Source organism: Fragaria vesca, linkage group LG6, assembly GCF_000184155.1.
Source record: "Fragaria vesca subsp. vesca linkage group LG6, FraVesHawaii_1.0, whole genome shotgun sequence".
Classification (NCBI taxonomy): domain Eukaryota; kingdom Viridiplantae; phylum Streptophyta; class Magnoliopsida; order Rosales; family Rosaceae; genus Fragaria; species Fragaria vesca.
The window spans coordinates 6,608,000-6,631,887 of record NC_020496.1 but is presented as its reverse complement, the minus strand read 5'-3'; the positions used below and the strand labels follow the sequence as shown (position 1 = coordinate 6,631,887).

The 23,888-nt window shown below is 38.0% G+C and overlaps 5 protein-coding genes across 5 annotated transcripts in view; 2 read left to right on the top strand and 3 right to left on the bottom strand.

The window, feature by feature from the left end:
* Positions 1-1,935: 1,935 nt before the first annotated feature.
* LOC101298531 (pentatricopeptide repeat-containing protein At5g16640, mitochondrial-like) lies at positions 1,936-3,465 on the bottom strand. Its single transcript, XM_004305034.1, has one exon. It carries the CDS (start codon positions 3,463-3,465, stop codon positions 1,936-1,938), a length of 1,530 nt encoding a protein of 509 aa, XP_004305082.1.
* A 3,307-nt stretch (positions 3,466-6,772) lies between these two features.
* Positions 6,773-10,208, top strand: LOC101314867. The gene is made up of 4 exons (XM_004302520.1): positions 6,773-7,222; positions 7,308-7,821; positions 8,816-8,928; positions 9,495-10,208. The coding sequence occupies exons 1-4, from the start codon at positions 7,010-7,012 to the stop codon at positions 9,945-9,947; spliced, it is 1,293 nt and encodes a 430-aa protein (XP_004302568.1). The 5' UTR covers positions 6,773-7,009; the 3' UTR covers positions 9,948-10,208.
* Positions 10,209-11,779: 1,571 nt separating this feature from the next.
* LOC101298240 (probably inactive leucine-rich repeat receptor-like protein kinase At3g28040-like) lies at positions 11,780-15,279 on the bottom strand. The gene is made up of 2 exons (XM_004305033.1): positions 13,844-15,279; positions 11,780-13,437 (listed from the first exon to the last, which is right to left on the bottom strand). Exons 1-2 carry the CDS (start codon positions 15,277-15,279, stop codon positions 12,003-12,005), a joined length of 2,871 nt encoding a protein of 956 aa, XP_004305081.1. The 3' UTR covers positions 11,780-12,002.
* Positions 15,280-18,669: 3,390 nt separating this feature from the next.
* Positions 18,670-21,378, top strand: LOC101315446. Its single transcript, XM_004302522.1, has 7 exons — positions 18,670-19,008; positions 19,184-19,577; positions 19,670-19,837; positions 19,940-19,986; positions 20,084-20,121; positions 20,623-20,723; positions 20,962-21,378. Exons 1-6 carry the CDS (start codon positions 18,769-18,771, stop codon positions 20,696-20,698), a joined length of 963 nt encoding a protein of 320 aa, XP_004302570.1. The 5' UTR covers positions 18,670-18,768; the 3' UTR covers positions 20,699-20,723; positions 20,962-21,378.
* Positions 21,379-22,143: 765 nt separating this feature from the next.
* LOC101304979 (vacuolar-sorting receptor 1-like) overlaps positions 22,144-23,888 on the bottom strand; it is a 5,750-nt gene continuing 4,005 nt past the window's right edge. Inside the window, exons 8-12 of the mRNA XM_004302488.1 lie at positions 23,717-23,799; positions 23,570-23,636; positions 23,000-23,128; positions 22,695-22,804; positions 22,144-22,538 (exon numbers count right to left, since the gene is read on the bottom strand). Of these exons, the coding sequence (XP_004302536.1) occupies positions 22,440-22,538; positions 22,695-22,804; positions 23,000-23,128; positions 23,570-23,636; positions 23,717-23,799 (488 nt within the window). The 3' untranslated portion in view covers positions 22,144-22,439. The remainder of the gene's footprint in view (positions 22,539-22,694; positions 22,805-22,999; positions 23,129-23,569; positions 23,637-23,716; positions 23,800-23,888) is intronic.

The following is a 23,888-nucleotide window of genomic DNA, read 5'->3' as shown; positions in this document are numbered from 1 at the left end:
AAAGAAAATAAATACATGATAGGGTTTAGCCTTTTAGGTAGATTTGTAAGTGTTTGGCAGAAGACATATCTATTATTTTTGAGTCCAGTGTTTTAAGAAAATGAATATAGATTGGCTTATATTTTTATCTTTGTCTTTGTGTCATAGGGGTCAAATATGTAGTGTTATGATAATATGTATAATAAGATGTAAAAAATTCAACCAATGAGAAACATGGTAAAAAATTAAGAAGGGTCAATTGACCCCTTTGGCCCTATTGTGGCTACGCCACTGCTTGTGGCGTCGGAAATACTGAAAATGAAGTTCTTTTTATTGGTTTTTTATTCTCTGATGACGAAAAACCGGACGATCATCATACTTCAAGCAAACGGTTATTACGGCTGCCCTTCTTGAACCTTCTCAGAAGAAAAATGGTGTGCTTCTTCAAGACTCCAGACGTGTCAACCATGCCGTTTGTGAACCTTTGATCGGTAACCCTCTCTTTTAATTCTCTCTAACATCTTAGAACCACTACGATGGGTTGGAATTCCGCAAAATGATCGGTGTGTTGGGAGTTCAAACTTCCAAGTACCATAAGTATTAAAATTCAGAAGAAATAAACAGGCTATGCTACCTCTGGGACACAACACGCATATTACATTGCATGTAACAATGCACAGATTATATGATCATATACAATCACAATTCGTATTTTTAACTTCTGCTTTAGTATTGCACACAACATTATGGCATTAAATCATGTATGTGTATGTCATATATGTGTGATTGTGTGGATGCCATACATGTCTGTATACTATATATTTCGTTCAAATAAATCAGAAAATAGTATATATATATAATCATTTTCGGGTAAAGACCTTAACTTAATTATGGTGCAAATTTCTTTATTAGACATATTTTTCGATCATATTTTCTCATTTTAACCATTCAGTTTTTAAGTAAATGTACTATCCTCACATGAAAGAAAAAGAAAGATTTGCACAGTAACTATATAAGCTACCCTCAGTATTCACATTTATATCATGACTGGAAAATGTATGTCTAGTTCTAAATGCAGCTACGTAAGTACATATTACATTTGGTTTAATCCGACTCAACGTACGGTTCACTTCCCTAGTTCCCTTTAATCCAGTGGCTTCAACGTTAAACATTCTGATTCCAGTTCAGAAAGTTCATCTTCATTCATAAGTATACTATTTCATTTCATCTGCTCAGCTTCTTCAATTGCTCCCGGCTTCTCTTTTTGAATTTCATTTTCCTCCTTTGATTACCAGCTGTTCCCCTTAGTTTCAATGTAGTCACGTTGGTCATCAATATCTGTTCCGCAAGTAGTCATTTTGGTCATCAACAATTGTTGTTCGGGCTGCAGAGTCTCGATCATACTCGACGACTCTATGCATATGAATGAAGAACTCAATTTCATAAGTACTCTATTCAGCTGCTGCCTCAGCATCTGACACCACATTAGTGGAACTCTCATCAAAACCACCACAATTGCTACCTTCCGTAACACAAAGCGCCACAAAAACTGCAAGGTCCCTCCCCTTCTTAGTCACAGACTATCTTCCCACATGATAAACAATTGCTCACAAGTCTGTGGCGACGCACTCGGCATGAGCATTGCTTCCACCACTGGAATACAATTGATCCTGTAGCAGCCTCTGCAAGTAATATAACTTTTCCAGCGTTTTTCTTCTTACTTTGGTTTGCATCATTTGTACATCTTATTTGGAGCTGGAACAGGCTTTCCCTCAGAGCTAGAAGCTGCCAGATGACTAGGAACTTTAGCCCCTTAATTGTTTGTTGGCTTCACTTACAAAAACCTCATTCGAGTATGGCTCAACATATGCATGTAAACTCGAGATCGGACCAATCGGGGTGGTGCTGCCTCTCTGCTGTAAAATGAAGAATTGGAAACTTATGAACAGAGTTTCCTCATTGTTGAGGCTTTTTATTCGGGATTAAACCTCTCTTCAATGCTGCACCATATACAGTACATGCTTCTAGCATACTGCCATGTTGATTCAACTTTTGAATCAGAAGGTTATAAGATACTCTACTTGCTACTCTATCAAATTTATATGCAGTACCTAAAACTAATAATGCATCAATCATCTTTTCCTCGGCACAAAGGGATTGAATCACGTTGTTAAAGGTGATCATCCGTGGTGAATAACCCACTGTCAACATCTGCTTCAGATTGATCATAGCGTCATCGATCTTCTTTCCCATGCAAAGACTTTGGATCATAAGCCCATATGTACTGGCGTCTATGTCAGAAACCCCGTTCTGCAATTTTTCAAACAGTTCACAAGCATCTTCCAACAGGTCTTTTTCCTTCGTTGATCTCCTGCATAACCCTCTCACAAGATCATTTGTCAATCTCTCATCCACTTCAAAACCAACTTCTACCATCTCCTTATAAATTCTTAGCGCATTACGGGTCTTACCCCATTTCAATAATCCATGTATCAATGTGCTATAAGTGATATAATCAGGGATGCAGTTTCTCTCCTTCATCTGCTTCAACACATTAAGTCCTTCCATTGCCCTACCCTCCCTGCAGTACCCATCAAACAAAGTGTTGAAAGCAACCACATCTAGTATCAATCCCAACTCCACAGCATCATTAAGCAGTTCCATCGCCTCATCTGTTCGACCCACTTTACAAAAGCCATCCATAACAGCTGTGTATGTATAAATGTCAGGTTGTATAACACCCTTCTTTATCTTCATCAACATGTCATATGCATCCTCCACTCTCCCCACATAGCACAAACCCTTTAACAAGCAATTGTACATTTGAACACTGGGCTTGGACCCAACTCTACCCATCACCTCAAAAACCTCCAAAGCTCTCTGCAATCTACCCTTTTTGCATAATGAATCTATAACAAAAGTGATTGTTGCAACACTTGGGTTAAACCCATTTTCAATCATATGGACTAAAACCCTCTTGGCCTCATCCAGATCATTTTTCTCACAGTAACACGTAATCACGACAGAAAATGTAGAAGAATCAGGAACTAAACAGTAAGATGATATCTGACTATACAAACTCAAAGCAACATCAGGCATTTTTGCTACAGCTAAAGCCAACAGCATGTCATTGAACTCGGATATGGTTTTAAAGCAACCATCTTGCTCAAAAATACTAAGAATTTGACTTGTCTCTCTAGTGGGCAAAGCTCTAATTCTTTCAACTAAGCTCTGTACATGCAACCTACTAGTAATTTCATCAAAACCCAACTTGGGTTCTTCACTGTGGGAGTAAAAGCCAATATCTTTTGAGGATGTGAGGCGTTTATCAACAGCAAGTTCTGTAGCAGAGCATGAAAGTGCTTTAGAAGTAAGTAGTCTACCTTGTTGGGTTCTTATGTATCTGCTTCTGTATGAAAAGGGGGTCTGAACAAGTTTGAAGCGTACGGGATATGGAGAAGGCATCAGAGACAGAGAGAGTGCCATGGATTATCTGTGCAGCTCTGACTTTTTCTTAATTTTTCTTTTCTGGTCAGTAATTATACTTCATCAATCAGCCCAAATTGATAAATCCAACGGGTAGCCCAAAGCAGCCCAATTATTATGAAATTACTTTATTGGCTAAAATGGAAAAGTATTTTCACATTTCAGCACTAATCTCGTCAAAAAAATTGTCACTAACGTATAAGTTCTCGAAATCAATATTCGTCAATGAATTATGATCTATCGATTGTTTGAAATAACTGATACATCGATGTCACATCACTTGCATGTTCAAATCTCATTAACATTATAAAATAACTTGTGAGAATACAAACTCAACTCGTAGAATATAAATAAAAAGTTCATCAAGAATGAGAGGAAAATAACTCACTACTGTTTTACCTCAAAAGTGATATCACACCTCTATATAGCAAATACAAATTTGAAGCAATTACGAATGACTAATGGAAATTAAGAGCGAAAGGTGTATTTTATCAGTAAAATATGCATACAATGAACACATGTATATCAAAAGGAATCAACTGGTAAGAGCCTAAAGAATCAAAAATATGTAAATACTCTCATTCATTCACAACAGTTGTTCAAACTTCAAAGCCTCATAGATCTGCTAAATGTCTTCCAAAACCTCGGGTCGACTTCCACATCTGGTGCTTTCTTCTTCTTGCTGCTATCCATTCTTCCAATAAAGGGTTTGATCATCTTCTTTAAAACCTTGTGAAAGCCAGAGCCACCCTTCTTCTTACTAAACAATGGCGGCTGCTGCTGCGGTGGTAGTGCTTGAAGGCTTTGAGCAATCAAAACTGCTGGTTGAGATCGACTTTGATGAATCGGCTCGGAGAGACTCCGCTTCAACATGGCCTGGTTGAGTTGTATCTCCACCGAGAGCCTTTCGTATCGGTCGAGCAGAGAGCTCTGTTCGTCCCCAAACTTCCTCATGATCACTTCTACTTCTTCCATTCCTCTCTTTCACCTCAACCTGGTTCACATGTTTTATAGTACTACCAGAGAAAACATGTACCAAATAGAAGCTTAAAGGGCTGGGGTTTCTCTTTTTCAATGTGATTTAGGTGAGGAATTGATGATAACACACACACACAAGACAGAGGAGTGAATGAGGTCTTTGGTTAAGCAATGAAGCAAGGAATAATGGAATACGTAACATTAACATGGTAGCTGAAAAGACAGTTCAAAGATTTTAGCAGTCAGCCAGTGATCCAGTTTTGTGAAAACAAAGAAGTGAGAAATAATGGATGATAATTAATAAACCAACAACTGGTTTACTATAATTAGATTTTGAGACTTATTATGTTATAAATTAATTAAACTCGACATTCAACACGTGTTCTCAAATGAATATTTTGTACGACTAAAATACATGTTTCATTTTACTTATTCACTAACTACTAAAGTACTTTTACAGAAATACATGTGAAGATTTATAGGTACACTTTCTTCTTACTATATGTCAAGGAACTAGTGTATGGATATGTACACTTCTATTCTTACTTGCATATATGGATTGGAAAATGATTTTTGGCCTTAATAAGGCCTAAGATTTATGACCTTAATCTTAGGTGGCATGCTATATCACCTTGATGCAGCGGAAATATAAACATTGGAATCCACCAACGGCGACTTGAATCCATAAGTCTGGTTTTCTCGAATCCACGAGAGAATCTAGAATCCACCAGAAAAGTTGAGAAAATCTCAAAGGTTTTATTAATCAAAAAGCTAACGACTACAATCGATAGAGGCTCCTTATATAGGAGTAAATAAACCCTAAGGCAACTAACATCAAAGCCTAAAAACCCATGGATTAAAAGAAAACCTAACCAAAAACAAACTATTAAAAATAATTGTTGAAAACAAGTAAATCTGTATTTTGAAGGCTTAAACGGACTCGAAAGGCCTAAAAAGCCCATACATCGTGGCAAAGCGACGAGTTTGTCTCATTGGCCCGTTCCGCTTCCAGAAAGGTATCATAATGGTTAATCGGACACCGAACGCCAAATTTGGAGCAAACCGGGTTTGGACTTGTTTCGATCGATCTGTTCTTCAATCTCTAACGCCATCTGTTCTATATCACACCTAGACATATTACCAATTAAAAATATTATGTCATATCATTCTTAAGCAAAAATATAATTGTATCCTTCTAAATCCAATACTCTAGATTATTTTTTCTTTTTATTAAGAGAAAAAAAATAATTTGTCTTTTCTTTATAATTAAAAATATATATTTCTAGTATTTTCTTTATTTCTTTCTTTCTCTTTTTCATTTCATCACTATTATGCTTAGATTGAACGTAACATATAGTGTGAAAATACATATATTTATGAGAATATACTTGTTCAAAAACAACGAATTCTTATGAAATACACACACACACACATATATAATTTGTCCAAGAAAAAACAATTTCGTCTAGGTTATTTTTTTTTTACATATATATAATTCATCCAAAATAAAGTATATATACGTAATCATCCAAAAGAAATTCGATAGGGATTTTTCTATTTTTATTTTATTTTAAAAATTCGATACAGAATGGCTTATATATAATTTTAAACTGCAAAAATAAAATATTAAAATGGAACTAAATTTCGATTCACAAAGATAGAAAGAAATTTTAATAAATTTACGAAATTGATTTATGGTATAAAGCCTAATTTGGTATGATTATTAACTTGGTCATTATTATTAAAAAATTAACTAAATTTGGTATATACGCATCCATATTAAAAGGGTAAGAAAATATTGCATATTAGTATGTAACATCCATTAATTATTAAGATTAAGATTGTATTTTTACCTAAGAATGAAATGACATGATTTATTAAATTGATGATGTGTCTATGTGACATGACATGCCACATAAGATCAATGTCATAAATCTTAGACCTTATTAATGCCCCCTAACACTACCCATATAGATTATGTCTTATTCCTTGTATATTATGATATTATCTCATTTCCCTTGCATGGTTGGAGGCTTAATTAGCACAAAAGCAGTGAAGATTCATTTAAATTTGCTTTTTCTCTTAGTCTATATATATTATAACGGGTGAATCAGATCTAAAGGACACCTCTCCAAATTTCATTTTGGAGTTCCAACCCATTTTAATTCATTACAATGTATAACTTATGCTTGTAATGTATTAAAAAAACAAAAAAAACAAACAAACAGACCAAAGAGACCAAAACTAGTACGGAGGCCCACATAAAAGAGAAAGGTCCATTAAGGCCCATTAAATTATTCACACCAAACTGTTGGATTGGTTTGGTTGTCTCACTCTTCTTCATCTCTGTTAAGCTCCTCGACTCTTCTTCCCCAGCGATCTAGCGTCGAATCTCTGCTCAGAAAACCCACTCAAATTTAGGGTTTGCTTTCTATTCATCTCCAACTTTTCCATCATCACAACCCACCTCTCTCCAATTCAACATCGTCAAATTCAAGCCACCTCTTCATTTCCCAGCTCAAGATCGCACACATGTCGTAAGAAAGCCTCCAATTTCACCCGGGAAATGGATTCGGATCGCAATTCGAATCGCTTCCTAGGGTTCCGCCGCGGTGATGCGAATCCCTGTCAGTTCAAGACTATCCCTTTGACGGTGTTGTTATTGCTCTTCATCGTCGCCGATTCCTCCAATGCTTCTTCGCTCTCCAAGCATAGATTTTTGATCGGTGATCCGACGACGACGACGAAGGTCAATTCGGACAATTCCACATCACCGCCGGTAAATCTATCTCCTCCGTCTCTGAATTTAGTTGGTTTTTGTTTCGAATTGGTAGTTTGTTTATTCATATATGGCTAATTCTTAGGATAAGGCTTCTCCGGTGGCGGCGACTCCACCGCCGCCTGTTAAACCTGATCCTGATACTAATCCTACGCCAGTTGACGATGCGAAGAACAAAACGGTATCTGCGCCGCCCGCCAAGACGCCGGACCTGAATCCGGATCCGAATAACGGTACTAAATCGACTCCGGTAAGTCCGCCGACTGATGCCGGTGACGGGAAGAATAACCAAACTCAGAAGCCGGATCCGAATCCGGAGAAGAAGCCGAAGGAGAATCCAGCTCCGAAGACTGATAAGAAGCCGAATCCGGTGCCTGGCAAGACACCGGAAGAGGATCCAAATGCAAAGCATTCGGATAGTGCGCCTGGTTCTGCTAGTCCACCGCCTCCTCATGTGGAAGGAGGTGAAGTAGAGAAGACTAAGAATAAAAGTGACAATGTGACCAATGTACCGAATGTGAGCGAAGAAAGCTGTGATGGGGTAAGCATAACATGCAACAATACGGCTATGGTTGCCTGCATTAAGAGCTTTGATAGGGGTAAGTTACATTACTGCTGGCACTTTTGGACTGATTTTTATTTCTTGTTAAGATATTGTGCACTCAAATATAAGCATTGTATTTTTTGTGAGCCATGAGCAGTTGTGAGGGAATCAGTGAACACAATTAGGCCAATGGTAGAATACTTGAAAGATGAAAACCCTTCTTTGATAACTTGTTTGCTTGATTGCATGAATATTATATAAGAGTGCTGATACATTTTTCATTTTATCATACTTGTGCTATCATCAGAACTAAATTTAGTAAGATTCAAGCTGTGTCTCATTTATGCTGCTCTAGGTAGTTAAAATGTAACTTGAGAGTGCCATTATGGGTTTGTTATGGAAATACCTTTGGTAAAGGTTATATAAAAAACCACAAGTTGTGACTTGGCAGCTCTATTCTTTATCCATTTGGTGCGCAAGTCCTTTGTACAAGGTGTATATATATATATATATATATATATGTGTGTATCATGTATAATTGTATGTGAACTTGGCTTGTTATACAGTGTGAGGCCTGATTGCAATACCTTTCTATTTGGTGAAAAGGGTTATAAAGTGAAGTACCATTTGATGTTATAACTTGCCCATTAGTAAGTAACACATGACTTTGTTGAGTTCCCCAAGTCCACAATGTAATCTGAAATTATCCGGGGTTCTCTTAGGTATAGCCTGGAGGCTTAATTGATAAAACCAAATTAAACACCTCAAGCACCACTTTGTCTCAATTACTACTCAGAATTGCCCTGGCCTCATTATTGCAGGCAGGTGCTGGAATGTGTGTGTGTGTGTATTAAATGGATTCAGCTAAGATGCTATAGACTGTGTACATCTTATTAAACCATTAATTCATTGACATGTTCTCTGTCGTATATATGTTAGATTAATCTAGTAGTGTCAGAGTGCCAGACATGATTCAATACCATTTGACCTCATAATTATTTGTGAGGCAAGTTTTTATTTACTTTTTTTTTTTTGCTCATATATTGCAGAATCAACAGAAGCAGTCATTCTGGTCCAAAATGTACGCGACAGCACATTAAAGGGAAACCTTTCTGCAGAAGATACCATGGACCTGAAGATTCCCAAACACAAATATAAAAAGGTGAAAAAACTGTAATGATCTTTCGTGTTATTGTTTCTCTGATTTGAATCATTGGCATCTAGATATTTGGTGGTGAAATTTAGAACGAATGCTTAGGTTTGGGGTGTATATTCTGGTCACTAGGACTTTTAAAAGTGTGGTTTTAGGTTTCTTCTTAAAACAAGATTGAAAAATAATCAATGGGTTTGGTTCAGTTCTAATCCTATCCATTCCTCCCTACCATGCTCACCTCTCGCTTTCTTGCCTCTAAACTATTGGAAATTGAGTAGGAATTATGACTGGAATATGCATAAGGCTAGTGGAAAGGGTTGGATGACGAACATTCTTCATTATCAATCTTCAGCTAAGATATGAAAAACAATCAATGAATTTAATAGAGGATCTACTTGAATATTTAAGTGACACATGACCATACCATTATCTGTCAAGTTGTTTTGTATGGTTCACTATTTGGAGTCATGGAGGAACCATGGACTTTGTGTTTACGTTTTTGTTACTTGTATGTGGGAAGCTTCACATTGTTTCTGAGTAGCAAAATCGCATTGTTTGTGTCTTTGTTTTTGCAGATCAAGCTCAAAATGGGTAAAAGCAACAAAATAGTACTTAAAGCTGGAAAGGGAGAATGCGTGCTCCAGATGGACCCTTTTGTATCTGAAGGAAACTTTTTCATGCGTTTCCCTTCTTATGAGAAGTTAGTGACACCAGTCAACGGTGCTTACTTGTTGATTGTTACAGTGATAATTTTTGGAGGGATGTGGGCTTTCTGCCTGGTTAGGAGGAGAAAACAGCGAACTGGAGGTGGAGTTCCGTATCAGGAACTTGAAATGGCATTGCCGGAATCGGCTTCAGCAACTGAGGTGGTTACGGCTGAAGGTTGGGATCAGGGTTGGGATGACGACTGGGATGGAGATAATGCAGTGAAATCACCTGGAGGGCATCTGGTAGGAAGCATCTCTGCTAATGGTCTTACTGCAAGGTCTTCAAACAAAGATGGGTGGGAAAATAACTGGGATGATTAGTTAGATGAGAACACAGCTTAAGATTAGATTTTGCTCAAAAGATTCAGGAAAGTGGGACACGAATGAAGATCCCAGAAAACCGAATACGAAAGTTAAACCTTTTTTAATAGTCTGCCCTTGTTGAAACTAGTGAGTTTTGTGTAGTCATTGTCCCAGGAAATAGGTCTGTATAAGTGCCTGATATTTACTGTAAGTGCAAGAGGTAATATATTTTTTGTCCAAAAGTACAATTTCACTCCCTTGGTTTTGTTTCCTTTGAACACTGTTCCTGAATTAATTCACTTGTGTTAAAACATTTACCGTTTTACATGAGCATGGAACAATGGAACTCATCCATTTAAATGTTTCAACTTTCAACTCTACTAATTTTGGAAATAAATGTAGCAAATATAGCGATGTATCCAGAAAGCATGTTGAGTATATTGCTTGCTTTTAGCTTTTGCAGTTTTGCTGCCCATGTTCAAGCTGATAATTTAGTACTGTAAGCTCACTGTGGAACTGAGTTGCTTATGTCAGAAGGCATTAATTAGTGCGCAAAATACAGACATATAAGGTTTCTATTCTACCTTTTTGTTAGCAAGGTCCCATGTCCCATGAAGTTGGTGTCAGATCACCCCGGTCCTACTACATTCTCTGACTTCATCTTAGCTTAAGATCTGCCACTGATTCACCGGAAATCACATACTTTTCTGTAACCTTGTACACAATACACTGCATTATTTTATTTCTTAGGGTGATTTGTTGTCACAGTGATAATATTAATAACTGGTACTAAATTTCATTTCAGAACTAAGGTGTTTCGGAATATTGAAACTCCGGTTTCATTCGAGAACTAAGATGTTTCGGAATGTTGAAACTCTGTGTTTACTTACTTGCATACAGTTGTGTGATTATTTTGAGTTGGTAAAACTTGCTCTTGTTCTGTTGGCCCCCAATACATGGTCTCCCTACTTAGGTTCTTAGTGGAAGCATGGTGGATATCAATCATTCTGTTTCTCGTTAAAATATATTCCTTGTTTTCTCTTCCTATCTCATCGATTTCCGATGTGGGTATTTGCCTTGGCCCTGATCAACTGGTTAACAGATTGTTGGTTCCAAGCCTTATGTAGCGTGATCATGAATCAACCAACCAAGCCTGATGCAAAAGCCAAAAGCCAGAAGGTTCCTGTTGTAGTATGCATGGCATGATTGCCATGTTCTACATAATCACTGTTGGAGAAAGCTTTCAAGTGCTTTTGAGAAGCACCATGTGAGGTGCTTTGATGGTGTTCGAGGCCAGTTGATTAGGTTCCCCTCGCCCCTCGGGTCCAACACTTCGATTAAGTTAAAGCTTCAAATCTAAGGGTAAATTATTGAACATGCTTGCAGGAACTGGGAGTTCAAATTATGATAAAGAAGACAGCAGGTTGATTAGGGTCAGTGGAGTACGCATATATATGCATATAATGCTCATTTTGAATTGTAAAGTTAGAAATCAAATGTAGTAGAAATGAAGCAACATGGCCAACAGAAAAGTGTGGTTAAAGCAAAGAGTGTTTCTCATTTGGACTGCATCATTTGCTATACTAATTTCCCCATTCACTTCTTGGGGTAGCTTAGATTTTAATCTTGCTCATCATGTGTTTAGCTTAGTTTATTCTCTTCATTGAATGATGAAGAAATTGCTGCGACAAAGTTCAAGACTTCTACTCTGGAAAATCAGAGTTTGGCGAACTGCGTCAATTACATTGTTGCTTTATTAATACTGCAGTGTCTTATCTCAAACCAGTATAGCAATCAGGTTTTATAGTTTATGCTGAGAGAGATCCCTGATTAAAGAACATACTCAAATTGTCCCATTTCAAACCGGTGAAAAGCAATCCGGAACCATACAAGTGCTATAGAACTCGATTGATAAAGAAGTACAAAAGAAGGAATACAATATAGTAAAGAAAATGACTGAAAAGAAATGGAGAAAAATCCTCCAACATTCTTTTTTTCTTTTACTTGAAAAAAACCGGATTGATCTTCACCAGAACATTATGTCGCTTTCTGCATCTGTATATTGAGTTTAATCTAATCTTCATGGCCTTCTGAAGGGCATTGGATGAGTTCTAAAATGTTGACTACTTCACTCATATCGGGACGATTTGATGGAACTTGTGAAGCACATATCAAACCAAGCTTGATCACTGGAATGGCCTCCTCTGCTGGATAATTACCCAAAAGTTTTCTGTCAAGACATTCTTCCACCCTGCCTTCCTCAAGTTCCCCCCTCACCATGTCACAGAGAATCACCACATCATCTTCCATATATTCCACAGGCCGCTTTCCAGTCACCACCTCCAAAACCAAGACCCCAAACCCATACACATCACATTTCTCAGTAATCTTGACCGTTTGACAAGCGAACTCAGGGGCCATGTACCCAAGTGCACTTTGGATTTTGCTGCTCAAGATGCACCGGTCTACCATTGGCAACAACCTTGCCAAACCAGAGTCTCCTACTTTCGGTTCACCAGAGCTGTCTATCAAAATATTAGTTGATTTCAAGTTGTAGTGGATCAAGTTCATTTGATGCAGATGAGCCAAACCCTTTGCCATCCCAAGAATTATGTTGAACCTCTGTCGCCAAGAGAGACCACTCTGGTCAGGTCCGTCATGCAGATTCTTGTACAGACTTCCACATGGTATGTATTCATATATGAGCAGCTGCAAGGAAGGAGTCCAGTAATACCCTTCAAGTGTCACAAGATTATGGTGCCTTATCTTTCCAAGTCCTTTTACTTCCCTCTCAAAATCTTCCTGGGACTTGATCAAACTTGAGACTGTTAACTTTTTTATTGCAACTGAACGCCCATCTCTGAGGACTGTTCTGTACACGACTCCAAAGCCACCACGACCAAGCTCACAGTCCTTGTTGAGCAAGGCTTGTGCCCCAGCAGCAAAGTCAGCATCACCAGAAAACATAACAAGCTTGCCATACTTTGAATCAGTACTCGGGGAACAGCTGAAATCTTCCCCACCAGGTAGCGGAAGAGGAGCAGAATGTGTCATTGAAGACCGCACATGCATATTGAGGACAGTAATAGCTATAACACCAATTGCAATGAATGCAGCAGCACCTATGGCAATGAGGGCAGATATGCTGAATACATTCTTGTGACCATGAGTTAGAGAGGAAGAGCCACCACCAGTGCTATTAGAATTTGGGTTTAGGACAATGGGTTTGGGGTGAACAGCAGGGCATGAAAGATTAAGAACAGAACCACATAGGGACGGATTGCCTGAGATAGATGAGGGTGAGATTGTATTGAAGAAGCCCCCCACTGGTAACTCACCCTGAAGGTGATTGTAGGAGACATTGAAGTAGAGGAGGTGGGAAAGATTAGTCAACTCTTTAGGCAAGCTTCCAGAGAACTGGTTTAAAGACAAGTCGACGTATTGAAGATTGGTAAGGTTTGCAATGGCTACAGGAACAGGGCCAGAAAGATTGTTCTGGGATAGCAACCTGTAAATTTTGAATAAATAAAACAAAAAGACATTCAGAACAATGTATTGCCTTCAAAAGTTTTGACTATTAAGTTATATCTTTCCAAACAAACATAGGATGCTACTTGAATTTTATTTTGTTTACAAGCAGTGGAGTACCTTTGCAGACTGTTAAAATTGGTGATCAAAATGTTTATGCTTGTACTTTTCCTAACTGTAAGTTTTTTTTTTAAAAAAAATTGTTATAAATGATACCTGTTTACATTTTCATCAGTTATAAATGTTCTTGCTGTTCAACCATATGCCATTATACACAATGAATAACACTGGAAATACAGCTTGAGTCTAGCTATCTGAAGTTTTAAATTCCACATGAACGAACATAACTAGTAAAACAGTTAAAAAAACAGAACAAGAGAACTTACAGAGATGATAGAGATGAGCACTTCTCAATCTGAGATGGTAACTTCCCAGTTAGAAAGTTCTTATGCAGCCTTAGCTCCTTGAGTGAGACTGCTCCTCCAATTTCAGAAGGAATGCTTCCATTCAGCCTATTGTCGCTCAAGTCCAGAACATATGCTGTCTTCAAATTACCTATACTTGCAGGAATAGAACCAAGAAGCTGGTTCCGTGACACATTCAAGAACTGCAAACTACTAAGAACCCCGATATCAGATGGAAGCACATCGGAAAATGCATTGGAAGACAAATCCAACACCTGAAGACCTCCATGAGAGGCAGCAATTGGTTTCAATGGATTGTACTCGAGCTTTCCATGTCCTACACCAAGCTTCAAAATCCATGAAGGAAGTTTACCTACCAACTGATTTCGGCTAACATCTAGAGCTAAAAGGTTGAAGCAATTTGTCAGTGACTCTGGCAAGCTCCCAGTGAATTCATTCACTGACAAATTCAACTTCTCAAGTAGCTTTAGATTTCCTAATGAACCAGGAATTCCACCAGAAAAGTTATTACAAGATAAATCTAACATCCCAAGGCTTCTCAACTCACCAATCCAAGCTGGAACTTGACCTGTAAGAGAGTTTCCCTTCAAACTCAATGACCTACACAAACCAAGTCTCTTAATCGACTCAGGAATCCCCCCAGAAAACAAATTATCACTAAAATCAAGCAACTTCAAATGAGAACAGCCTCCAACATCCCCGGGAAGCCACCCCGAAAACCGATTCTTCCCCAAGTTAACTACTCTCAAATCATACAAATAACCAATACCTTCATGAACTTCACCCTCCAGCAAGTTCCCTGACAAGTCCAGCTCCTGAAGCCCCCTCAAATACCATATCCCGGATGGTAAACTCCCGGAAAGCTGATTCGACGAGAAGTTCACCGCCACCAAAGCTGAGCAGAAGCTCAAAGACTCCGGAATTCTCCCAGATAGCTTGTTCTTTGCAAACGAAACAACTCTCAGTGACCCACATTGTTGAAAAAACTCATCAGGGATCGACCCGGAAAGGCTATTCTGGCTCAAATCAATGACTTGCAAAGTCCCAATGTGAGCCAGATCAGGGTTTATAGACCCAGTGAAGTTGTTATTAGAAAGTGAGAGTCTTTGAATGACCTGCAGCCTCAAAAGGCCACGGTTCACATGCCCGGATAGACCAAACCCATCCAGAGCAAGCTCAGAGACTCTGTTACTTCTCACATCGCATTTGACACCGACCCAATGACAAGGAGTGTCATCCTCTTCGTTCCACGAACTGAGCTTGGCCTCCGGGTCCAGCAACCCGGCCTTGAACACGATCAGCCCCAAAACGTCGTCGTTGAAAACAGGGTTTAAGGAAACCACTAGTACAGGCAGGCAGAGTAGCAGAAGAAACACTAGCTTATTGATGAGTGACATTCTCACAACCTCATGAAAGTTTCAAAGCTAGTCTGAAAGCTCATGGAAGTTAAAGAATGAGGAGAGTATGTGTGAGGAGCAGACAGGAGAGCATAATAATAAGGAAATGTAATGATGATGAAGAAAGCAAAAGAGAGTGAGAAAAAGTAAAGTAACGCACCAACACCACCTTCCACTTTGTTAAGTCTTAACCTTTTTAGGTGGTTTTTGTTGACCGGAGAAACAACATGATCGTCGGAGGAGGAGGGAGTTGACAAAGATGGAAGGGTCGCCGGGGAAACGCCGGGAGCGGCGTGGGAAGGAGTGAATAGGAAGGAGGGAGTAAAGAAAGGGGGGTGATGTCAGGGAGTGAGGTAGAGAGGAAGAGAGTGACAGAGAATAATAATGGTGTGGGGGGTGTTGTGGGTGATGCTAGCTCAGACTGAGTTAAGGTATAGGAGAAGAGCATTTAAGGCTCTTCTAACTGCAGAGAGAGAGAGAGCTTGATTATATTAGGGTTGGGGGGGGGGGGGGGGGGAGGAGGGGCGCGGGAGTCCAATTTTAGTCAAAGCAGATGGGTGATGCACTTGGCTTTTGACTTATTTAATTATCCTACGTGGCTGTATTTTTATGTGATTGTTAGTTTCCTAATACGTGAATTTTTGGATACATATTTATGATTTTCAACAAATTTTCAATGGGTGGACTGATTGTTTGGAACACAATTTGAGATTTTGAGGCTGGTTATTCAAAATGCAAATCGTTATGTAGATTTAAACTAGATTGTTATTACGTTTTTAGAGTGTCGTTTGTTAATATATTAAGGGTATACTTATTGTCATCATACAAACCATTTTGCTCACTTTACAAATTGTTGATTTATTAAATTACTAAAATATCCTGATGTAAAATTACATTAAGGGACAATAAGTTGTTACAAATATAATTTTTTTTCTTTTTTATCTTTTTGTTTTGGATGAATACAAATTTCATAACTTTAACCCAGATTTATCATATTCGATCGTGAGTTTGAAGACACTAGCATTTAATCTGAAGATGAGGTAAACTGTTTGTATTTTTTTTTCTTTGTTGATGATTCATCTATCCTTTTACTCATTATTTCTTATGTCGACTTTGTATGTAAATTCTTATGGACAACTACTGTACCGTATTTATGAACAACGAATAGATCAGTTCAAAAAACTTAGAAGTATGAAAGGCGTTGCTACTACAGATACATTTACAGATATTTTGCATCTTGATATCGACTGATACCATTAAATTGTTAAATTTGAGAGTTTTTTTTTGTTCTTTAACTTGGATTTATACTTTCATGTGAATTTTTGTTCACTTGGTGATTTTACTTACTTTGAGCAAATCTGAATTTGAAAAATATATGAAGAGAATGTAGGGTGAGCAAAGTAAAATTGAGAAAATGGTTTTTTAGGTATTGTTAATGGGTGAACAAAGTAAACATACAATTAAAATTATATGAGTGGGGTGTGAAGAGAATGTGGGGTGAGCAAAATGATCTGTGGGGTGACAATAGATGCGCCTTATATTAAACGATCAAGCAAATATGTGATATAAATGTTGAATTTGAATGGTAGTAATCAATGTTTTTAGTTGTCGTTTTAGAATAACTTTGATGGTCGTTTTAGAACAGATAGAAAAGGTTCAAACCTTGAAGCAAAAACATATAACTCTGTATGCAATTTGAGTGAGACAACATTACAGAATATAGTCTTGAAACAAAGATATGCAAGTCATAGTAACTGTAATGTTAGTATTCAAAGTTATCAGAAGTATAGCTCTTAATTAAAAGAGAAATACTTAGAACAATAAATATGAACTAATGAAACTTGACGTTTACATGTTGGGATGACCGATGAGATCTCAAATCTGAACTCACATCCTTTACTAATTGACTTATTTCAGTTGGTATCTAGAATGCTAGCTATGATTTCCTGTAAACAAGAACTTGCTAGGTTTCATTTAGTATACATAGTGCATCAAACATATTAGTTTAATCCTAAAGGGTTGTCGAGGGCAGCAGAGCACTTGTAAAATATGCATAATTTCTTTTGCAGGGTGGCCATAGAGACATATTGATATGTCAAACTCTTAGAGAAAGTGTAGTCAAAATTCCTTCTGATACACTCTTTGTTTGTCTTCAATGGCTGTGAAAATCCACCATTATATGGTAGTCGACCAACCAACACCATCTATAGCTTTGGCTTCTTTCAAGTTTCAAACACCCTAAACGAACTTACACCAACTTGTTTTTGGCTCTTTCTCTTTGACTTCCTGAAACTCCCAAAACCCAGAACTTGCACTAATTTAAAACTCACTCACACCCTCTTCTTCTTCTGTGATATCTCTCTCTGGTTTCGATGCTTGTATGACTTCGATTAAAGAAAACCAAGTCAGTCTTATTTGTTTAACTGTGTTTCTTGGAGATGGCAGCCTGGTGGCGCAAATGGCGCATCTATGTCAACCATTTATAATCCAAGTGATCTGGGCTCAGTTTGTTAGACCTAATCTCTATTGGGCTGCCTCCTAATTAAGTCCAGTAACCATGATTTACTGGACCATCAGTCCATCATTGTATAAGCATTGTGTGCTTTCTTTTTTTGGATACATAAGCATTGTGTGCTTTCCCCATATGGTTCAAGTTGAATTTTCTGTTCGATAGGAGAGAAAAGGGAAGCTGCAGATTAGAGGTGCCTTGCTTGGATTCATGTGTTGAAAAAGATCATTTGCCTTGTAATTTGCATGCAACTCTATTCCTTTCTTGGTCTGCTTATCTGCTACCCAATGGTCATGTTATGGAAGTGTCATGAAAATGTCTCAAGAATTCCAGTGAACTTTTCTCAAGCTCTCCAATGTGCAATGACATATTTAATCCCATCTTTTCTTGCCGACATACATAGACCAACACTTTTTTGTCTTTTGTTGATGTGTAAGTTTAGAGTTGTAATTTGATGATACATATAATAGAGAAGCATATGAAATTGAATATCAATTCATCAGTTTGTTGTCGTTCTCATAAATAAATAGATAAGATAATATATCTATAAAATTTTACTTTCCTTTTTGATTTCTTGGTGTGACAAGTTCTAATCATTAGTAGTAATGCTCCACAGTTCATACTACACAGTGTTTACTTCTTCTATTCACCATACAAAAAGCGGCTAAAAACACCGAGGACGCACGGAGGAACAATGCACCCGCGGCGCACCAGATAGGAAGCAACACGTTGGCGCTTTCGAAAGATTCAGTGGGCTCTGGCGCGTATCATCAACTACCAAGTATCATTTCCTCTCACTTTGAGAAACACACACCCCACCTGAAACGCGTGCACCTCACGTCCCTCGCGGCACTATAGTGAAGGTGAACACTCTGCCTCCTCCCTGTTTCAGCTAATCTTCCAACACTCCCCAATTCTCTCGCTTCTGACCTAAACCTCTTCGTCACCTCCGCCCTCAATTTTCAAACCCCTTTCTCAAAATGACCGTGACGTTGCAATCCTTCTCGCTCTTAAACCCTAACCCTAGCTCCACCTCTCGCTTCACCAAGGCCGCCACGACTCCGCTCGCCTTGTTCTCTCGGCGATTCCATCAATTTCATGGAGGAGCTCCGGTTGCGGTTCCGAAAGGGCTCGGTTCTTGCGGTGGCTCGCTCTCCCTGCACCGGCGGAGCTTGTGGTGCCGGCCAATTGTAGCCGCCGCTGCCTCGCACGATGAATCGGTACAGTCTCAAGCTTTGGATTTCTTGGATTTTTGGCTATTGGTATAGTAATTATCCAAATTGTTTGAAATTACTGGTAAATGCTTTTTCGTTTTTCTTTTAACTGTGTGTTTGATCATATAGCATTGAGTTTTTATATGAATTTTCTAATTTGTGTTCCGCTTGTTTTGTTTAGAAGCATCCAGAGGTTGAGGTGGAGAAGGAAAAGGAAAATGCCAAAGTGAAAGCTGAAGAATCAGAAGAAGCTTGGAAGCAGACTCTAGCTTCTTTCAAAGAACAAGCTTTAAACCTGAAAAGTGTCTCTCAGGAAGCGTATGAGATATACTCTGAGAAAGCATTTGTAATTTTGAAGGAAACGTCAGAGCAGTTGAAAATACAGGGTGATAAGGCAATGTGTGATTTGACTGAGGTAGCTAAAGAGATCAGCGAAGAAGGTAAAGAATTTATCTCCACAGCCGCAAAGAATTCTCCCGAGCCAGTGAAGGAAATTGTTGAGACGTTCCAAACATCATCTGATGATCTCAATGACGTCACAAAAATCCGCGACTTTCATGTTGGGATACCATATGGTATAGCTTATGAGAAATAAAATAAAATGATGCATAGTCCTTTAGATTTTTATAGAAATTTGCGATTTTGATTTTGGTCTTATGTTTTAAAGGTTTGGTTCTCTCTCTTGGTGGCATCCTTTCCTTCATGGTAACTGGAAGCACTGCTGCAATTAGATTTGGGGTTATCCTTGGTGGTACTCTTTTGGCTTTAAGTATTTCGAGTTTGAGATCATTTAAGCAAGGAGAATCATTTCCTTTGGCCTTGAAAGGGCAGGCAGGTTAGTTATGGTTTACTTTTGTAATCGCTACATATTGGAGCTTTTTCATACGGTTTAAGTTGAATTCCTATGTGTTAAATGATTGGACTGTTGGACCTGCAGCTATTGCCAGTATACTTTTTCTGAGGGAGGCACGCCTACTGACTCAGGTTAGAAGTTCGTTCTTATTGTTATCTTGAATTTCTTCATTTTTGTAGTTAAACAGCCTTCAAAGATTCTGATATTTTCTTGTTTCCATATTTGCAGAGATCATGGATTCCATATTTGTTGACAACCTTTGTCAGGTTTTTGTGAATCATGGCCTTCTCAATATTTATTTTTATGATGCTATCTGCTTTTAGTCTTCTCTTCAGCTGAGGAACTTTACCTTGATCTGGACATAGAACCAGTGATATAATCATTAGAGAACCTTGTTTTCCCTCCCAAAATACCATGTTTTGCAAAGATAGAAAAAAAAAAAACTTGTTAACCTACAGCCTACCTAAACAAAAAAAAAAAAAAAAAAAAAAAAAATTAGTTACCTACAGAAGCACTTAATGGGAAAGAGTTTTAATCTTTTAAAAGAACTACTCAATAAAGAAATGTTAGCGCATAAAAAGGTTTTTTTTAGATGAAGATGAGGATGAAAATGGAATGGCTTACTAGCATTTATTTTTTCTTCTTAAAAATGAACTTGGGTACAAAATTGTCTAGTCCTCCCCTTTGGGTAGTCCTTGTGCAAAATTACTGTTAGTGTTATAGGTTTAAAGAGTTTAACACCTGATATGTTTACTTTTTCTGTGCAGTGGAGGTATTGTAGCTTTCTATGTCTATAGGATTGTACAGAGTCGTAAACACCAAAAAGATTCGAGCTTTGAATGAGACAGAAAGTTGGAGTATCTGCTAGGTACATGCAATTAATTTTTACATGGTGTACCCTCCATTGTGTATCAGTACTTCAGTAGTATAGTGCCTCATGGGGATTGAAATGTTATATCAATAGCTTAGTGGAATCTAGATCTCTGTGAAATTGGTTACAGCTAGTGTCTAGTGATTAGTGAAGATTGTTCATTTTAGCTAATGGGATTGAATTCCAATCATGTCTGTGAAGTAATTAAACTTTTCATATGATTTGCTGATTGCAGCAATGGAGAAGTAACTGGGGTGCTCCGGGCTAGTTGCTGAACTAAAGTTTCTCTGGTTAAACACCCGTGCATCCAAAGCTGATGGGAACAAGGCATCATGTGTTTGGAGTTTAGATACTTGTTTTTCTTTTTGCATTTTACCATTGATTTTAGTTGGGCAAACATATAGATATACTGTAATATGGTGTTCTTGGCCCCCCTTTTTTGATATTGAGATGCTAGAACTAGTTGCTTGGCGTTTGCATTCTGTTTCATGGCCGTGTGTTTGAAGTTCTGTATAACATAACAGCTGGCTTGGACTGAAGCCGTTGCTCCACAGGCCATATCTCATGTAACATATTTAACTCTTTGCGCTGGCTCAGCCACGGTGAAGAAAAGAAATAAAGATGTACCATGATTTCGATGCAAGTGCATTAGAAATTCAAAGACTGCATTGCAGTTTGTTATGAGAAAATTCTGTGAATTCAGCAAGGTCGTTGCGGTTGGCGAGCCATTCAATGGCAGAATCCTTGCATAAAAGCTTCAAGAATACAAGTGCTCTGAAGAGGAGCACCAAATATTGTGTACGTATATCATGATTCTATAGAATCATGTACTATCGATAATTGAATTTGAAGTATAATAAAAACTACTATTTAAAACTTCAAATCACGATAGATAATTCTTCATGGCACATTGAGCATGATGGTATAATTTTCATGATTAATAGCTAATCGATCTACAGCATATACATCTTTCTTGTGCTAGCCACAAACATGTGATCCATAGTTATAAACAGTCTAGCTATCATAGCATGAGCCTATTAGCGCCGACATGTAACATATGATTGATGAAGTCACTTATCAAAATTGGGAGGAAACTTGACGGTAGAATATATTATGATGATATCAATCACATTCGTTTATCTACCTACCTATCAAGATTCAATTTTAGAGAAATTGAAACTGTGAAGAAAATCGTAGAATATAATCCGTGAATCAAGATGTTAACAGTGTGAATCAAGATGTTAACATTGTGAATATATGATTGCTTTATGGTTAGAAGGATTTTGAAACATGATTTAGTTATCAGTTTCTTTTTCTTCGTTTTTCGTTAACATGATTTGGTTCTTGATCGTTATCTTGCACAAATCTTATATGGCGATGCTTTGAGAATTTGGACAAAGGAGTTAGCTTCCCAACAGATAGTCAATGGCGTCTGGCTTCCTCATCACTTATATAACGACCTTATACTACTGTGATTGTTTTACAAGTATAACAATCGTTTCCCGCTGGCAATAAAAGCGAAATGGTGATTAAACAAGGCTAAAGGATGCACTGCTAGACACATGGAAACTATTACTGATTACACTATAGCATGAGTCATGACAATGAAATCAATTGTTGGTGCCCGGAGGAAGTTCTTGATTTGAAACCGCGGTTGAATGTCTTCCCTTCTCAAGAGCCGTTTTATCATACGAGTCTCTTCCCTACTCGGTTTCAGATATCACCGCGGGAGACATGATTGGGAATTTCTCCTTGGTTATCCAATGGCATGTACTGTGCCATGATTGCCCGGATCTCTGAGTCCATGTATCTCTGCGCAGATACAAATTTTTGGGATCACCCCATAAATCAAAGGGATAGAGTGAACAGAATAGCAAGTAATACCCATGTCTTTCTTCAAGACTTGTATATTGAACAGCATTTCACATATGTACATGTATGAGGAATTTTGGGTGAAAGAAAACATACTCGGATTCTGTACTTGTAAACCGCATATCCTCCAACTCCAACAGCACCCAAGCATAGAATGATAACCCAAATAAAGCTCCAGCTATACTCTGTATTCCTGGCATTTTTACCTGGTTCCCCACACACAGAGCAGCAGTTAACACACAGATCCAAAAAAATAAATAAGAAGAAAAATTCCAATTCTCAATCTCTGTTGTGCCTACCATTAAAGGATACATTCCAAAACGAAAACTATAGATCTTGTCTAACTAGAGCATTAGTGGTTAGAAAGAGTACTAAGAAAGAAAAGAATTGAAAATACTCACCTATACATGCATCATGCTCTCGCATGTACAACAAACCACCACCACAGCTGCACTCGTAACTGCCCCAAGTATTCTTGCATTTACATTGTGAACATTGGCAAGCCACCTTCTCCTTACACTCATCAACATCTGGAGCATGGACAAAATTAAAATTTAAGGTGAGTGAATCCATATCGATACAAGCAAATGGGGATCTCAAACTCTTACTACTTGGTTATACAGAAAAGGATCTCTTTGGAAGTATATTCACCATTCAGGGCTGGTGAAAATCACTGGTGGGATTCAAATTCAAGTATCTAAACTATTTGCTGATGCAGTAGCCTAATAAATTATGCATAAGTCCCCCAAGGTAAATTATGTGATGATGGTTTAACCGTATAAGAGTATCTGGAGATGGTAGTCTAGATTAAGACCCCATGAAAATGGCCCAAGAAGATATTACAGTTGCACCACGTCAAAACTGCATTACATAATTAGATTGAAGTCTCTACATACTGATTAAGCTTCAATAAGCCAATGAGTAATCATCTGAAAATCACACACTAATAGCGATCCAGGGGCAGTAAGTACCTTCACATGTTTTCTCTCCATCACCCTTGAATCCTGGCGGGCACGTGCAACCTTTTGTATGATCATCCTGCACATTCAATCAATTTTACTTTGTCAATTTTCCATTGGGAGATTTGATCAGTGAACAACATCACAAGTCCAACTTACACGACATGCAGAGTAAGTCTTGCCATTTTTAGTTTTCCTCCAACAACCTCCATTGTTAATTTCACAGCGTAACGCTCCGGAAGCTGCTAGAGCAAGAAAGGAAAAGATACCTTGACTAATATGAAAACAGGCACGCTATATATATATATATATATATATATATATATATATA

Excerpts from the sequence above, each read along its gene's own strand:
- LOC101298531 (XM_004305034.1), bottom strand. The coding sequence starts at position 3,465 with ATGGCACTCTCTCTGTCTCTGATGCCTTCTCCATATCCCGTACGCTTC.
- LOC101314867 (XM_004302520.1), top strand. The coding sequence starts at position 7,010 with ATGGATTCGGATCGCAATTCGAATCGCTTCCTAGGGTTCCGCCGCGGT. Across the intron at positions 7,223-7,307 it reads ACAATTCCACATCACCGCCG|GATAAGGCTTCTCCGGTGGC; the intron begins GTAAATCTATCT and ends GCTAATTCTTAG. Across the intron at positions 7,822-8,815 it reads CATTAAGAGCTTTGATAGGG|AATCAACAGAAGCAGTCATT; the intron begins GTAAGTTACATT and ends CATATATTGCAG.
- LOC101298240 (XM_004305033.1), bottom strand. The coding sequence starts at position 15,279 with ATGTCACTCATCAATAAGCTAGTGTTTCTTCTGCTACTCTGCCTGCCT. Across the intron at positions 13,438-13,843 it reads TGCTCATCTCTATCATCTCT|GTTGCTATCCCAGAACAATC; the intron begins GTAAGTTCTCTT and ends CAAAATTTACAG.
- LOC101315446 (XM_004302522.1), top strand. The coding sequence starts at position 18,769 with ATGACCGTGACGTTGCAATCCTTCTCGCTCTTAAACCCTAACCCTAGC. Across the intron at positions 19,987-20,083 it reads AGGCACGCCTACTGACTCAG|AGATCATGGATTCCATATTT; the intron begins GTTAGAAGTTCG and ends CCATATTTGCAG. Across the intron at positions 20,122-20,622 it reads TTGTTGACAACCTTTGTCAG|TGGAGGTATTGTAGCTTTCT; the intron begins GTTTTTGTGAAT and ends TTTTCTGTGCAG.